This window comes from Schistocerca serialis, chromosome 2 (assembly GCF_023864345.2).
Source record: "Schistocerca serialis cubense isolate TAMUIC-IGC-003099 chromosome 2, iqSchSeri2.2, whole genome shotgun sequence".
NCBI classification, from domain to species: domain Eukaryota; kingdom Metazoa; phylum Arthropoda; class Insecta; order Orthoptera; family Acrididae; genus Schistocerca; species Schistocerca serialis.
Window position 1 is genome coordinate 845,436,798 of NC_064639.1, and position 17,431 is coordinate 845,454,228.

The 17,431-nt window shown below is 39.6% G+C and overlaps 2 protein-coding genes across 2 annotated transcripts in view; one reads left to right on the forward strand and one right to left on the reverse strand.

Annotated features, from left to right (window-relative positions):
• LOC126458118 (cyclin-dependent kinase 8) overlaps positions 1-8,326 on the reverse strand; it is a 47,911-nt gene extending 39,585 nt beyond the window's left edge. The window contains exons 1-4 of the mRNA XM_050094948.1: positions 8,053-8,326; positions 7,759-7,834; positions 7,513-7,623; positions 7,282-7,422 (exon numbers count right to left, since the gene is read on the reverse strand). Coding sequence (XP_049950905.1) covers positions 7,282-7,422; positions 7,513-7,623; positions 7,759-7,834; positions 8,053-8,180 — 456 coding nt within the window. The 5' untranslated portion in view covers positions 8,181-8,326. The remainder of the gene's footprint in view (positions 1-7,281; positions 7,423-7,512; positions 7,624-7,758; positions 7,835-8,052) is intronic.
• A 255-nt stretch (positions 8,327-8,581) lies between these two features.
• On the forward strand, positions 8,582-13,235 carry LOC126458119 (coatomer subunit alpha). The gene has a single exon (XM_050094949.1). It carries the CDS (start codon positions 8,645-8,647, stop codon positions 12,311-12,313), a length of 3,669 nt encoding a protein of 1,222 aa, XP_049950906.1. The 5' UTR covers positions 8,582-8,644; the 3' UTR covers positions 12,314-13,235.
• Positions 13,236-17,431: the final 4,196 nt, after the last annotated feature.

A 17,431-nucleotide genomic window follows, 5' to 3' on the forward strand; every position in this document is an offset into this window, starting at 1 on the left:
GGCCCCAGATAGCAATTTTGTTTCGTAACATTGATATCTGGTGACATGGTAGTCATGATTTGAGATATATCATTTGCAAGTGTTCTTGGAGATTAATGAAATCTATTTCTGCAAGTCAGTGGGCATCTCCCCTTGTGATCACAAGAAAAAAGAATGAGAAGATCAGAATTTGTGCTGATTTTAAAGCTACAGTTAATGCTCAAACAGTGGCTTATTCCTTCACGCTTCCATGAAATGATGAGTTTATGGATAACCTAGCAGAACAATTTTTTCAACAATTGCTTTAGTCAATGTTTATCCTCAACTTCCCCTTGATGAACAAACAAAACCATTTGTGGTGGTAAATACACTGGTGAGATTGTATCAATACCAGCACCTCCCCTTCAAAAATGCCTCTGCTCCTTCATCGTTTCAATGCTTCCTGCAACAAATGACATCAAAAGTTCCTCCCTGTTCAAACTATTTAGATGACATAGTTTTATCCACACAAACACCAGAACAGACTCTCAAAAGTTGGGAGTCTCCCTTTCATGTTTTGAATGATGCAGGACTCGAGAGTAATGTTCATTTTTCAATACTGAAATTGAATATTTGGGACATGTCATTGGCACCCATGATGCTTGTCCCTTGACTAAGCAATTGGAGACCATGTGGAGATTACCTTGTCCTAGAAATGTAAGACAACTCCAAGCTGTTCTTGGCACGACATACTACATCAAATTCATTCTGAACACAGCACAAATTGTTATTCCTCTGCATTGCCCCTGATGTAAAAGTGTTCCTTTTAAATGGGCTTGAAATGCAAACCAATATTTTCATAAACTGAAACATGCACTGCTTAGTGACCCATGTCTTACGTATTTTGACCCACAAAATCCAGTAGTCCTTGCAGTTGATGTATCACCATATGCAACAAGTGCACTTTTATCCCACAATGTTGACAACATGAAATAGACCATAGCTTTCGTGCCTAAAATGTTGAACAAAACTGGAATCAACTACAGTCAGCTGGAAAAGGAAGTATTAGCCATAATTTACAGTGTCACAGAATTGCATCAATAACTGAATGGAATCATTCTGAGTCAAATCAACACAATTTTGAATGAAAATTTACCTTGACCCCTTAGATTTTGATGAAACTTAGTTATCTTGTGTCCCTACATACACTCCTGGAAATGAAAAAAAGAACACATTGACACCGGTGTGTCAGACCCGCCATACTTGCTCCGGATACTGCGAGAGGGCTGTACAAGCAATGATCACACGCACGGCACAGCGGACACACCAGGAACCGCGGTGTTGGCCGTCGAATGGCGCTAGCTGCGCAGCATTTGTGCACCGCCGCCGTCAGTGTCAGCCAGTTTTCCGTGGCATACGGAGCTCCATCGCAGTCTTTAACACTGGTAGCATGCCGCGACAGCGTGGACGTGAACCGTATGTGCAGTTGACGGACATTGAGCGAGGGCGTATAGTGGGCATGCGGGAGGCCGGGTGGACGTACCGCCGAATTGCTCAACACGTGGGGCGTGAGGTCTCCACAGTACATCGATGTTGTCGCCAGTGGTCGGCGGAAGGTGCACGTGCCCGTCGACCTGGGACCGGACAGCAGCGACGCACGGGTGCACGCCAAGACCGTAGGATCCTACGCAGTGCCGTAGGGGACCGCACCGCCACTTCCCAGCAAATTAGGGACACTGTTGCTCCTGGGGTATCGGCGAGGACCATTCGCAACCGTCTCCATGAAGCTGGGCTACGGTCCCGCACACCGTTAGGCCGCCTTCCGCTCACGCCCCAACATCGTGCAGCCCGCCTCCAGTGGTGTCGCGACAGGCGTGAATGGAGGGACGAATGGAGACGTGTCGTCTTCAGCGATGAGAGTCGCTTCTGCCTTGGTGCCAATGATGGTCGTATGCGTGTTTGGCGCCGTGCAGATGAGCGCCACAATCAGGACTGCATACGACCGAGGCACACAGGGCCAACACCCGGCATCATGGTGTGGGGAGTGATCTCCTACACTGGCCGTACACCACTGGTGATCGTCGAGGGGACACTGAATAGTGCACGGTACATCCAAACCGTCATCGAACCCATCGTTCTACCATTCCTAGACCGGCAAGGGAACTTGCTGTTCCAACAGGACAATGCACGTCCACATGTATCCCGTGCCACCCAACGTGCTCTAGAAGGTGTAAGTCAACTACGCTGGCCAGCAAGATCTCCGGATCTGTCCCCCATTGAGCATGTTTGGGACTGGATGAAGCGTCGTCTCACGCGGTCTGCACGTCCAGCACGAACGCTGGTCCAACTGAGGCGCCAGGTGGAAATGGCATGGCAAGCCGTTCCACAGGACTACATCCAGCATCTCTACGATCGTCTCCATGGGAGAATAGCAGCCTGCATTGCTGCGAAAGGTGGATATACACTGTACTAGTGCCGACATTGTGCATGCTCTGTTGCCTGTGTCTATGTGCCTGTGGTTCTGTCAGTGTGATCATGTGATGTATCTGACCCCAGGAATGTGTCAATAAAGTTTCCCCTTCCTGGGACAATGAATTCACGGTGTTCTTATTTCAATTTCCAGGAGTGTAGTTATGAATGAAAACCACAATTTTTTTTCGTAATTTAACTAAACATTTATGAAGCCTTGAATTTTCAATTTTTTTTGTTTAAATTGCTGCATCCTGGAGTAGTAAATTGCCATTTTCTCAGGAATCAGATGAGATACAGAATTTTAACGCTCTTTAGATGTGCTTTTATTTGATATGCAACATGATGGTGCTTAAAAATTTCTAAAAAGGTCATATTTTTAAAATTTTGAAAAAAATCATAAAATTTCCTTGCACTATACTCTTACACCTCTGAAAGTTTCATTTTGGAATCATCATGGGATCAGGTAACAGAAGGAGTACATCTACTACATTAACACATGCCTGAATCATGTCAGGTGAGACGGATGACACCATTTTGCAAATTGCACTACTACATCATAAAATTTGCACGGCCTGTGTGAACGGTACCTCACAGCGTCACTGCAAAATGTCACGAGTTCTACATCTACATCTACACTCTGCAAAACATTGTATCAGTTATTGGGGTTTCTTCCTGTTCCATTCACATATAGAGTGTGGGAAGAACGATCGTTTGAATGCCTCTGTGCAAGCAGAATTATTCTAATCTTATCTTCACAATCCCTGTGTGAGCAATGCACAGGGGTTGTTATTCCTAGAGTAATCATTTAAAGCTGGTTCTTAAAACTTTGTTAATAGACTTTCTTAGGATAGTTTACATCTGTCTTCAAGAGTCTGCCAGTTCATTTCCTTCAGTATCTCTGTGACACTCTCCTATGGATTAAACAAACCTGTGAACATTCATGCGGCCCTTCTCTGCATACATTCGATATCCCCTTTTAGTTCTATTGGGCATGGGTCCCACACACTTGAGCAATATTCTAGGACGGGTCGCACGAGTGATTTGTAAGCAATCTCTTTTGTAGACTGATTGCTCTTCCCCAGTATTCTCTCAATAAATCAAAGTCTACCACCTGCTTTACCCAAGACTGAACCTACGTGATCATTCCATTCCATATCCCTACATTTTTTTCATTTTGCGAAGTGCAAAATTTTATATTTCTGACTTTTAGAGCAAGTTGCCAATCTCTGCTCCATGTTGAAATCTAATCAAGATGATCTGACTGAATACTTGTGCAGCTTCTCTCAGATAGTTCTTCATTATAGATAACTGCATCCTCTATGAAAAACCTGATTTTACTATTAATATTGTCTGCAAGGTCATTAATATACAACAAGAACAGCCATTGGTTCCAACACACTTCCCTCGGGCACATCCGAGGTTACTTCTATATCTGATGATGAATCTCCATCCAACACAACATGCTGTGTCCTCCCTACCAAAAAGTCCTCAATCCAGTCATAAATTGCATTTGATACCCCATATGATCATACTTTTGACAAAAAGCATAGGTGCTGAACTGAGTCAAATGCTTTTTGGAAATCAAGAAAGACTGCATGTACCTGGTTACCTTGATCAAAGCTTTCAGTATGTCCTGTGAGAAAAGTGAAAGTTGGGTTTCACATGATCGATGTTTTGACAGTTCCAAGATTCTACAACTTATTAATGTCAAGGGTATTGGACGGTAGTTTTGTGCGACCTGTGCCTTTTCCCTAGATCTGGGAACAGTTCTTTGTTAAAAGGATTGTGAGAAGGGGGGCTAACTCAGCCACAAATTCAGTATAGATTCTAAGAGGGATTCAATCGGGGCATGGAGCCTTGTTCAGTTTTAACATTTCACCTGTTTCTCAATATCACTGACGCTAATATTTCTTTCTTTCATCTTTTCAGTGGTACGAGGATTAAATTGGGGCAATTCTCCTGGGTATCTCTTTGTAAAGAAACATTTGAAAACAGAGTGAAGCATTTCACCTTTTGCTTTGCTAACCTTAATTTCAGTTCACATCTCATTCACTAAGGACTGGACACTAACTTTGGTGCTACTAACCGCCTTTACATATGACCAGAATTTCTTTGGATTCTGTGAAATGTCATTTGATAATACTCTGCTATGGTATTCACTGAAGGCATAACGCATTGCTCTCTCAACAGCACAATGGGTTTTATTCAGCATCTCTCTATCTATAGCCTTACACTTTATTTTACACCTATTATGACCGAGAGAGGTGGTGCAGTGGCTAGCACACTGGACTCATATTCGAGAGGATGATGGTTCAATCCCGCGTGCAGCCATTCTGATTTGGGTTTTCTGTGATTTCCCTAAATCACTCCAGGCGAATGCCAGGATGGTTCCTTTGAAATGGCATGGCCGACTTCCTTCCCTGTCCTTCCCTAATCCGATGAGACCGATGACCTCACTGTCTGATCTCCTCCCCCAAACAACCCCCCCCCCCTCACCACCACCAACACCTATTATGTAGTAATCTCCATTTCTTTAGAAGATTCTTTACAGTGGCTGTATATTACAAGTCACAGCTGCAAAATACTGACATGAATCCTTTACAGAAGAACGGAAAAACTGGTAGAAGCTGACCTCGAGGAAGATCAGTTTGGATTCCAGAGAAATATAGGGACAAATGAGGCAATACTGACCCCATGACTTCTCACTGCAGATAGGTTAAGGAAAGGCAAACCTATGTTTATAACATTTGTAGATTTAGAAAAAGCTTTTGACAATGTTGATTGTAATACTCTATTTGAAATTTTAAAGGTGGAAGGAGTAAAATAGAGGGAGCAACAGGCTATTTACAATCTGTACAGAAACTAGATGGCAGTTATAAGAGACGAGGGGCCTGAAAGGGAAGTAGTGGTTGAGAAGGGAGTGAGACAGGGTTGTAGCCTATTCCCTAATGTTATTTAATCTGTATACTGAGCAAGCAGTAAAGGAAACAAAAGAAAAATTTGGAGCATGAATTAAAGACCCGGGAGATGCAATAAAAACTTCTGAGGTTTGTTGACGACATTTTAATTCTGTCAGAGACAGCGAAGGACTCAGAAGAACTGTTGATCAGAATGGACAGTATCTTAAAAGAAAGATATAAGATGAACATCAACAAAACCAAAATGTGGATAATGGAACATAGTCAAATTAAATCAAGTGATGCTGAGAGAACTAGATTTGGAAATGAGACATTTAAAGGAGTAAATGAGTTTTGCTATTTGGGAAGCAAAATAACTGATGATGGTCCAAACAGGGAGGATATTCAATGTAGACTGGCAATGGCAAGAAAAATGTTTCTGAAGAAGAGAGATTTTTTAACATTGAGTATAGATTTAAGTGTCAGGAAGTCCTTTCTGAAAGTATTTGTATGGAGTGTTGACCATGTATGGAAGTGAAACATGGGCAGTAAATAGTTTAGACATGAAGAGAATAGAAGCTTCTGAAATGTGATGCTAAAGAAGTATGCTGAAGATTAGATGGGTAGATCATGTGACTAATGAGGGGGGTTCTGAACTGAATTGGGGAGAAGAGAAATTTGTGGTACAACGTGACTAAAATATGAGATCGGTTGGTAGGACACATTCTGAGGTATCAAGGGATTACCAATTTAGTACTGGAGGAAGTGTGTGTGTGTGTGTGGGGGGGTTCGTAGAGGAGGGAGACAAAGAGATGAAATGAAAACGGTGAGCAGATGCAGAAGGATGTAGGTTGCAGTAGTTACTCAAGAGATGGAGAGCTGCATCAAACCAGTCTCTGGACTGAAGACAACAACGACAACATCTACAGGACTCATAAGCTGGAAATTCACTGTAATGAAACAAAAAAGACATAATCCTGCAAATGCACAGAAAAAAGATAAAGTCACATTTAGTAATAAAAATATAGTTTTGCCATATCAAGATAACATTTGCCTTAACATGACACAAATATTGCTTAATGGCTGGTTCAGCAGGTTAATTACAAGGTAATAAGGTACTGCTGCCATAAGAAGCGAAAAGCATGGAGACAGAACTGGATGGCTTGAAGTTGTAGAAGCAAGACTGATTGGAGGTTGAATTAGTTGTGTTATGGCTTTATACGAAATGTATGTGTGTGTTTATAGACAATGTTTAAAAAGAGGAAATACATGGAGATCTGTTCAAATTCTATTGAAATATTAAAACATTCATTTGCAAAGATGCAGTTGCTGATTTGAACTTCTGAAACACTAAATCACTTAAAAGTCGCAATCTTCTTTGGAGTTCTGTCATTTGGACACATACTAGAATGCACCTATTGGGACCGGGCGAGGTGGTACAGTGGTTAGCACACTGGACTCGCATTGGGGAGGACGACAGTTCAATCCCATGTCCAGCCATCCTGATTTAGGTTTTCTATAATTTCCCTAAATTGCTTCAGGCAAATGCCGGGATGGTTCCTTTGAAAGTGCAAGGCCAACTTCCTTCCCTAATCCAATGAGACTAATGGTCTCACCGTTTGGTCTCCTCCCCCCAAATCAATCCAATCCAATGCATCTATTGGAACGGCACACAGCAAAACTCTTGTATTGCAAATAATATTTCTCTTGGTTTAAACTGTGTCCTTTAAGTGGATTTTTCCGGTTGAGGAATAATCAAAATTATAGTAGGAGAATAGAGAATTTGACAAATAACAGCAAGGCTTATTTGGTCTGAATTAAGTCCAAAGAACGAGTAAATGATTTATGGAAATGTGAAGACTGAGCTACTTTGTTTCACCTCAGTATAATGTAAGTTAGAAGAAAACAGAATTCCATGTACTTTTTTATATATTCATGCCAATATGCTACTCACCAGATCTCTATGTAGAACCCAGTTCGAATGTAAGTAGTGAATACCATCCAAAATTTGATACAACAATGATTTAACCATGCCCTTTGGTACCATTACTGGCTTCTTATTTGCTTTCGCTGCACGATGATACTTTATTATATGCTGAAAAACAACAATTATTAGTTGTTTGTTCGATATAATGGAATCATTGGCATTAGATCAAATCTCTAAAATATTACTGCGCTTACTCACCCACAAATCATGTTCCGCATAATCAAACAACAGCCATACCTTACGATCGTTATGAGAAAGGAATACTCGAATAAGATTAATGACATTTGAATGCTTCAGTTCACGTAGAAGCTGAAAGGAGATGCAACAAAGCATAAACATTGCAACAAAATTGAAATATAACTTTGGCTATTCATAGACCTAAAAAAAACTAGTAAACAATAAGCGGCGTAAGATGTATCTCCCGAACAGACGGGCTGTACTTACCGCTATTTCTCTACAAGCCGACATAGATAGACCTGTTCCTTCGATTTGTTTTAAGGCGTAGTCTTTGGTATCTGTCCTATGTAAATTTAAAGAAAGAACAATGAGAAAGCGTTGAGAACTAAGCAATACAGTACAAAAAATAACCGTAAACAAAAAATTCGTTCTTGGCAGACGAACTACACAATATCTGAATTGGAGACAGCACAGTCTGATGTTTTGTCATCTTTAATGTGTATGGCTAATCCAAAATATTTATCTGTTACAATTACAACACTAATAGCTGAATGTTAATACCCGTCTTTTCTCCGTGCTTTGTAAACATGACCGTATGTCCCTCGCCCGACCTTACAGCCTTCAAATTCGAATAAATCTTCTACTTTGATGCGCTCCGCTGCCGTTTTAACTTTAAAATCATAATCCATCGTTCTCTATTTTCCGACGCGCACTTCGCTAACGATGACAGAAAAAATGCATAAATACGTAAAATATATTTCATTCATTGCTTCACACCGGACGCAAATCTTGTTTACATATTGTTTGGTAAACTTTACAGTTTACATGTTCACATTAAAACCTTTGACAGTAAAATAAAATCTTTGACATGCGCAAACCTGCCTATTCGTCTGATGTATTTATTTTTTCCTGAATGTAATCTGAATAAATAAATAATTAAAGGTACAAGTTAGGATACAATATTTCTCTGTAGTCCATGTGGCAACATCAATAACTCACTTTAAAATACAACTGTGTCATATCGCAAGAAAGCCGAGGCTCTATGGAAACTGGGGTTCTCTGTTTTATAGACTTTGATTGCCAAAGATGATACAACCTGCACACGTACGTTTTGTGTGATGTGTCAACTGTGTTTGTAGCCAGTGAAGTAACAATGTTGACGAAGTTCGAAACTAAATCAGCTCGTGTGAAAGGCCTGTCATTTCACCCGAAGAGACCATGGGTCCTCGCAAGCTTACACAGTGGCGTTATTCAGTTGTGGGATTATCGTATGTGCACGCTGCTGGACAAGTTCGATGAACACGACGGGCCGGTAAGAGGTATATGCTTCCATAACCAACAACCGCTCTTCGTATCCGGAGGTGATGACTACAAGATTAAAGTATGGAATTACAAACAGCGACGTTGCATATTTACATTACTAGGGCATTTGGATTACATCCGTACAACTTTTTTCCACCACGAATATCCATGGATATTAAGTGCTTCCGACGACCAGACAATACGTATATGGAATTGGCAAAGCCGTACATGTATCTGTGTTCTAACTGGTCACAATCATTATGTGATGTGTGCCCAGTTTCACCCTTCTGAAGATACGGTGGTGTCTGCTTCCCTGGATCAAACAGTCAGAGTGTGGGACATATCAGGATTAAGGAAGAAAAACGTTGCTCCTGGACCAGGAGGACTGGACGAGCATTTGAAGAATCCGGCTGCAACTGACCTATTTGGGCAGGCTGATGCTGTGGTTAAGCATGTTTTAGAAGGTCATGATCGTGGTGTCAACTGGGCTGCATTCCACCCCACAGTGCCACTAATTATCTCCGGGGCTGACGACCGCCAGATCAAGCTTTGGCGCACCAACGATGCAAAAGCATGGGAAGTAGATACATGCCGCGGTCATTACAATAATGTGTCATGCGTACTGTTTCACCCCCGTCAGGAACTGATACTTTCAAATTCCGAGGACAAGAGCATCCGTGTTTGGGATGTCACAAAGCGAACATGCTTGCACACTTTCCGTCGAGAACATGAGCGGTTCTGGGTGCTGGCTGCACATCCATCACTGAATCTTTTTGCTGCAGGACATGACTCTGGCATGATAATTTTTAAATTAGAGCGTGAACGTCCAGCGTACGCTGTCCATGGAAATGTGCTCTTCTATGTTAAAGATCGTTATCTGCGGAAACTTGAATTCACTAGCACCAAAGATGTAGCAGTAATGCACATGAGAGGTGGAACCCGTGCACCAGTCCACAGCATGTCTTACAATCCTGCAGAGAATGCTATACTGTTGTGTACTCGCAGTGCAAGTGTTGATAATTGCACATATGAATTGTATACGATACCCAAAGAAACTGACAATCAAAACCCTGATTCACCAGATGGTAAAAGATCTTCAGGTGTCACTGCAATATGGGTTGCAAGGAACAGATTTGCTGTGTTGGACAGAACACATTCACTTCTTATCAAAAATCTGAAAAATGAAGTAACGAAGAAGATTCAGACCCCAAACTGTGATGAAATATTCTATGCTGGAACAGGCATGCTGTTGCTTAGTGATGCAGATGGGGTGACATTATTTGATGTGCAGCAGAAAAGAACACTAGCACAGGTAAAAATAAGCAAATGTCGTTATGTTGTATGGTCAGTGGATATGACTCATGTTGCCTTGCTTGCAAAACATACTGTCAATATATGCAACCGCAAATTGAAATCATTGTGCTCTATTCATGAGACAGCACGTGTGAAGTCTGGGGCATGGGACGACAGTGGTGTTTTTATTTATACTACAAGCAATCACATTAAGTATGCCATATCAAATGGGGATTATGGAATAATACGTACATTGGATCTCCCTATCTATATAACTAGAGTGAAAGGTAATCAAGTATTCTGCCTTGATCGAGAGTGCAAACCACGTGTTTTGAGCATTGACCCAACAGAGTTTAAATTCAAGCTTGCACTGATTAATCGCAGATATGAGGAAGTGCTTCACATGGTTAGAAATGCCCGTCTTGTTGGTCAGTCAATCATTGCCTACCTTCAACAGAAGGGATACCCGGAGGTTGCTTTACATTTTGTAAAAGAGGAGAAAACTAGATTTGGCCTAGCTTTGGAATGTGGCAATATTGAAGTTGCACTGGAAGCAGCACGAGCTTTAGATGATAAAGCTTGCTGGGATAAATTGGGACAGGCTGCACTAATGCAAGGTAATCACCAAGTGGTTGAAATGTGCTACCAGAGAACTAAAAACTTTGATAAACTTTCATTTTTGTATTTAATTACCGGAAATCTTGAAAAACTTCGCAAAATGACAAAGATTGCTGAAATACGGAAAGATTATTCTGGCCAATATCAAGGAGCTTTGGTACTGGGAAATATTGCAGAGAGAATACAAATATTAAAGACATGTGGGCAAAAAACTCTAGCATATCTTACAGCAGCAACACATGGATTTACTGCAGCAGCTGAAGCTTTGGCGACTGAATTTGATCCAGAGAAAGAACAAATACCAGATGTCTTACCAAATGCAACTTTTCTCAAACCACCAGTACCAATTCTACAAGCTGAAACTAATTGGCCACTTCTCACAATTTCAAGAGGGTTCTTTGATGGGACAGCTCTTTCACGTGGAAAGACTGTCTCTGCTGTGGTAATGCAAGATGCAGCAGAAGAACCTGTGCATGCAGGCGGTTGGGGTGCTGATGCTGAATTGGGTTGGGAAGAAGAGGAGGAAGGTGCAGGTGGTGAAACTGATGTAAAGGGACCAACAGCCACAGAGGGTGGTGGATGGGATGTTGGTGATGACGATTTGGAACTACCGCCTGAACTTGAAGAAACTGGTCCATCTGGTGGAGAAGGCTATTTTGCTACACCTCACAGGGGACTTGCTCCACCTCAGCATTGGTTGAACAATTCTAGTTTGCCAATGGACCATTTGCTCGCAGGAAACTTTGAGTCTCTTTGTAGACTCTTATTCGATCAGGCTGCAATTGTAGTCTTTGAACCCATCAAGTACTGGGTGATGAAGTCCTACGCTTGTCGACGTACATCATATGCTGCATTGCCATCTCTGCAGTCTCTCAGTGCTTACCCACAACGTAACTGGAAGGATGCGGGACCCAGAAATGGGCTTCCAGCAATAGGCCTCAAACTTAGTACTCTCGTATCTGCACTGCAAATGAGCTACCAACTTGTCACCCTGGGAAAATTTACAGATGCTATACAGAAGATGCGATCCATCATATGGAGGGTCCCACTGCTGGTTGTTGACACTAAGCAAGAAGTGGCTGAAGCTGATCAGCTTTTAGAGATATGTAAAGAATATATTACTGGAATGCTCATGGAACTAGAACGTAAAGAACACCCAAAGGAAACATTTGAACAGCAGAAGAGGGTTTGTGAAATGGCTGCGTACTTCACTCACTGCAACCTTCAACCTGTTCACCAGATTTTGACCCTCCGTACAGCATTGAATTTGTTTTTCCGTCTCAAAAACTACAAGACAGCTGCATCTTTTGCTCGACGTCTCCTTGAGTTGGGTCCAAGGCCTGAAGTGGCTCAGCAAGCAAGGAAAATATTACAAGCATGTGATAAAAATCCTATCGATGAACACCAACTGGTGTATGATGAACACAACCCGTTTTCGCTCTGTGCACGCACATTCCAGCCAGTATATCGTGGGAAACCTGAAGTTCGATGCCCACTCTGCCAAGCAACGTTTATGCCACAATTCAAGGGCACTATATGCACTGTGTGTACTATTTCAAAGGTTGGTCACAGTGCCAGTGGTCTAAGAATATGCCTCAGTCGGCGTTGACTGTAATTTTGTCAACTGTTATGAGTTGGTTGATATTATTTTGTATTGGTACACCACTGTTGGGGTGTGTGTGTGTCATTTTGATGAAAGCCATGAAGAAGTAAACGTTTGTATCTCATCTGAACACTAGCTGCTGGAGTGTGTCACCACAGTTAATTAGAGGCACTATGTTCTTATGCTGCCATAATAGCCTCACCAGCTGTCACTGACCTTGTTTTCTTTTTATCTGATGTTGTTGTTCTCTTGTAAGGGGGACTAAAATTTATTGTGACCTATCTTTGCTACATTTTGAAGTTGTTACTTATTGTCATATCTATGTATGTATATTTCATTTATAGAAATTATGTTAGTAATGATATAGTATATTGTTCACTGTTATTATGCTCACAATATCATTCTTGTCACTACCAGTCAGTTTATTTTCCACGTCTGTATTCAAATGCTACCTTCTTGTCATGATGACATCATAAAATTATTTCAGCAAGAACATCAGTCTGTGTAGTCAAATCAAAATATGTAACTGTTTGTGCACCAAAAGATACTTTGTAAATTTTTCAATGCTGCGTGTCACAATGAACTTCTGAAATCTAGTGATTTGTTAAGAGAATAAAATGTTATAAAATAAACATAAATGTAATATAATGTGAACAACTTTGTGAATACTTCAAAATATCATCTTATTGTCACAAGTGTGAAACTTTTTGCAAATTATGTTGCCATTATATTTCCAGTGGAAAAACTGTGACTTCAGGAAGTGTCTAATGTGAATGTCTGATGAGTGAATATGAGTCAGGTGTACAAAACATTTCAGTTTCCATGAATACTTCATATCAGTATTTATTCTGTATGCTACTTTAGTTTCATAAATGGATAAGAATGAACATTTTTATAACATACTCTGCCAATAAACAATTATTTTACATGTCTGTGTTTCCTTCACATTCTTGCTCAGACATCTTGCAGTTTAATAATATCCAAGAGTGTTACTTTGTTACACTAAATGGTATTGTTTGTTTAATGAAAGGCGCTATTCGTACTTGATTGATTTAATTTCACAAACCCTGTAATTTTTAAAACTTTGCATGCAGTTGTGCTATCTGTCTTGTTTGGTTCACATGTTGTTAATATTGTATTCATTGTGGAATTCTTAAGTTTTTATTTTCTTAAGTTGCTATTCCAATGGCAAACACATTAAAAAGTATAAGGTAATGGCATATGAATGGTTGTACGAAGAAAATGTCAGTATAATTATGTAAGGGCTGAATGGAATGATTATGGACCTGTATTGAGATTCCATGTTGTAATCATTGAGTCCAAGTGTAGTGTGCTTTGCTACAGAGTAGGATGGAAATAATATTTCAGCTTTACAGGTACCAATACATGGTTTTCTGTTAACATTTGTGTCATAGTAGGCCTAATTTCTGTTGAGAATCCTCTTCATTGTTTTCAGTAGTAGCGTGTTATTGGGCTGTAATATTTTATTTTAATATCCATCACTGTGAAAATTTTTGTGTGCATATTAATCTGTATTGGGCCAAATGTTTTACAATGCTTTAAGTTTCTTCTGCTCTTTCATGTGTACCCTTCGGTTGTAAGACAAGTTGTCTGTTCATCCAACATTCTGCAAACTACAGAATGTCTTCACTCATCAGCAGCTTTGTTAGATAAATTTTATGAATACAAATGTTTCATACACTAACATTAATTTCTAATGCTCACAAAAATATTCCGCATTACCAAGAGCTGTTGTCTGTTTACAGCTATTGTTGGTGTCGTCGTCCTCAGTCCAGGGACTGGTTTGATGCAACTCTCCGTCCTACTTTATCCTGTGCAAGCTGCTTCATCTCCAAGTAACTGCTGTAACCTACATTCTTCTGAAGAATCTGTCTAATGTATTCATCGCTTGGTCTTCCTATACGATTTTTACCCTCCACACTTCCCTCCAATACTAATTTGGTGATCCTTTGATGCCACAGAACGTGACCTACCTACCGATCCCATCTTCTAGTCAAGTTGTGCCACAGATTCTTTTTCTCTCCAGTTCTATTCAGTACCTCCTCATTAGTTATGTGATTTACCCATCTAATCTGCAGCATTCTTCTGTGACACCACATTTCGAAAGTGTCTGTTCTCTTCTTGTCTAAACTATGTATTGTCCATGTTTCACTTTTATATGTGGCTACACTGCATACAAATACTTTCAGAAAAGACTTCATGATGCTTGAATCTACGCTAGATGTTAACAGATTTCTTTTCTACCAGAAACCCTTTCCTTGCCATTGGCAGTCTACATTTTATATCCTCTCTACTTCAACCATTATTAGTTAAGATATTTGACTTAAATTGAACTGATATAATCACTTTAGTGTTCAATTAATTGACTGAACGTGTATGTTTTTTTTTAACTCAGAAATAGTAAACAGGTTTCAACTTTATCTACTGACAACTGATGGTGTTCCATGAATGTTTAGAGTGAAAAATTCAATGAAAGCAGCAACCAATATGTGCTAAGGACAAAAGCAATGGTGGTTTTTTTTTTTTTTTTTTTTTTTTTTTTTTTTTTTTTTTTTTTCAATAAGCTGCTTTTATGTTAATTAAAAAATTATGTAAAATTTATTCCCAAAATTATCATTGTACACTTTACAGAAGTAGGCTACAGTTATTGCATTTGCCAGTTCATATATAATTTTACTTGTTCCACATCCCTGAAGCCTCTCTTATTGATGAGATTTACAGAATGTGATATATGAATGAATGAAATTTGAATGCCCTTAATTTGGCTGACACTGATGTGGTTTACATATCGAGAATACATTTTGTGTTCTGTTGTTCAGCAAAATATGTGGAAAGAAATAAACTTATAGAAAACTGAGAGAATAATTCATACGGTGCAATATTGGCTTGTGTATTTCCATAAAGTTTTACCATTTTTTCCAGGAGGTACGAAGTAGAGTATTTCAGTAGTGTTAAAGCTATTGTCTTACTTCTGTTGGTGGTTTAAATTTACATATTCTGTAACTGACAGGAGTCGTCAGCAGCGTATCTAATTTTCTTCTTTCTGTGTCTCATTCTGAAATACGATAAACTACGTGTAAAAGTGTCACAACCTATCTTACCATCTTATCAAGTATTATGAGAAAGTTTTGTCTTTTTTCAGAAACTGTCATTTTTTTTTACTTTATTAGACAGTATACTTTTGGTATTTTGCTCTAACTCAGAAAACACTCCTTTTCCTTTCTTTAACAATTTGAATGCTCATTAGATGCTTAGATAACTTGCTTTTCGAATTGCTTGTAAGAGTCAATCAGTATTATTATTGAGTGAAAGCTGTATGTTTACTAATAGTTTGAGCAGTTCGTGCATGTTTAATACATGCAGATAGAAATGAACTGTAAGCCTATTTATGATGACTACACACTGTTTATTAAGCAATTGATGATCAGTGACAAAAGATTGATGGTATTACTACATTTTTAGTAGACTCTCATCCTCACTGAAGGTGGGTCTCTCATCCTGTGGTCTGTGTCACTATCCATATTTCCTCCCCAAGGAAGGAACTAATAGTTCTGAAAGTTGTGATTATGTTACTTTTATATGTTGCTATCAGCAGTGCTAAACATTTTGACTCCTGAAGGTATTACTGTCCACCAATTCTGTATCATAATTTATGTTTAATTAGATACCCATTCTAATGACCATTCAATATATCATAGTGATTGGATAAAATTAGTTTTATGGTGTTAAAAATAATTCATGTTTAAGTGTTGCTTAACTGCTCAGTGGTTAAGGCAGTGGACTTTGTCAGTAGTGGGATTCTCATCTAGGTTTAGGCTCCCTAAATTTCCTTCTCATCTTTGTGCATCTTGAGACTGTGCTCTGTCTCCAATGAAGTTATTGTTGACAAGGTGTTAAATCTAATCTTAATTCCTGCCATTAAATATAAGATTTTTTTTTTATACCTTACTTTCAAATTTAGTTCTTGTGGTGGCCGAGTGGTTCCAGGTGCTACAGCCTGGAACCGCGTGACCGCTATGGTCGCAGGTTCGAATCCTGCCTTGGGCATGGATGTGTGTGATGTCCTTAGGTCGGTTAGGTTTAAGTAGTTTTAAGTTTTAGGGGACTGATGACCTCAGACGTTAAGTCCCATAGTGCTCAGAGCCATTTTTTGTATTTCATGCAATTTGAATCAACTGATAAGTATTCAAAGGTTTTATTAGCAGCAGTATTCATATGCTGCTGGAGTCAGTTATGATGAAAGAATGCTTCGAAGCTGAAGTTAAGCACTTAACTTTGTAACCAGGCAGTGTAACATATGCACACATTCCCTCACAGTAATTCTTCATTATCCCTTCCCAAGGCTTGTTGTTACAGTCTGCTGTATATGTGAAGGTAAACTTCTTCACCTGCCAGTCTTTCATTGGTTCTTATTTTGCACACTTATTTCAATTGGTTGTTTTTTCCCCAGTCAGTCTGTAACACATTTTAGATTGTTTAGCATGAAAAAAAATGGTGCAGCATAATTCATCCCATTTTGGGCTCGAGCAGTTCTAAGAAAGACTAATACAAGTCATTTTTATGAAGTGTTAAAATAATATACATTATTACTCATCATTCATTATAGAGGATCTGTACTATGAAGCTGCTGTCCAATCTTCACACATGTTTAAATTGTTTTGAAAGTTACTGGCAGATTAAAACTGTTCATTGGACATGGACTAGAACCCAGAACCTTCGCTTTCACCAGCAGTGCTCTTGGTTATTAAGTTATCCAGGCACAATTCATTATCTGTCCATACAGCTTCAGTTGTGTGAGTACCTTTCTACAGAGTGGTCACGTATAAGGCACTGTACATTAATGCCATGTCAAACTTTTGTACAGTGATAATGTTCTTTAAGATGAGCTATGCCAGAATATTCTGTACATTAGAGAGTGTAAGTAGGCAAAATATGTTGATACATTGATTTTGTTTGTTTTTGAGAACCCAGCTGCTGGCCAACGTGTGTAAAGGAAATGTGCATTTGAAGGTATTACTGCGCACAAGTTCTTATGCTTGTCTCTATTAAACTGTCATGATCTGTCACAGAGCACAAGAAGCTTTCAAAGAAACATCAATGGCA

Excerpts from the sequence above, each read along its gene's own strand:
- LOC126458119 (XM_050094949.1), top strand. The coding sequence starts at position 8,645 with ATGTTGACGAAGTTCGAAACTAAATCAGCTCGTGTGAAAGGCCTGTCA.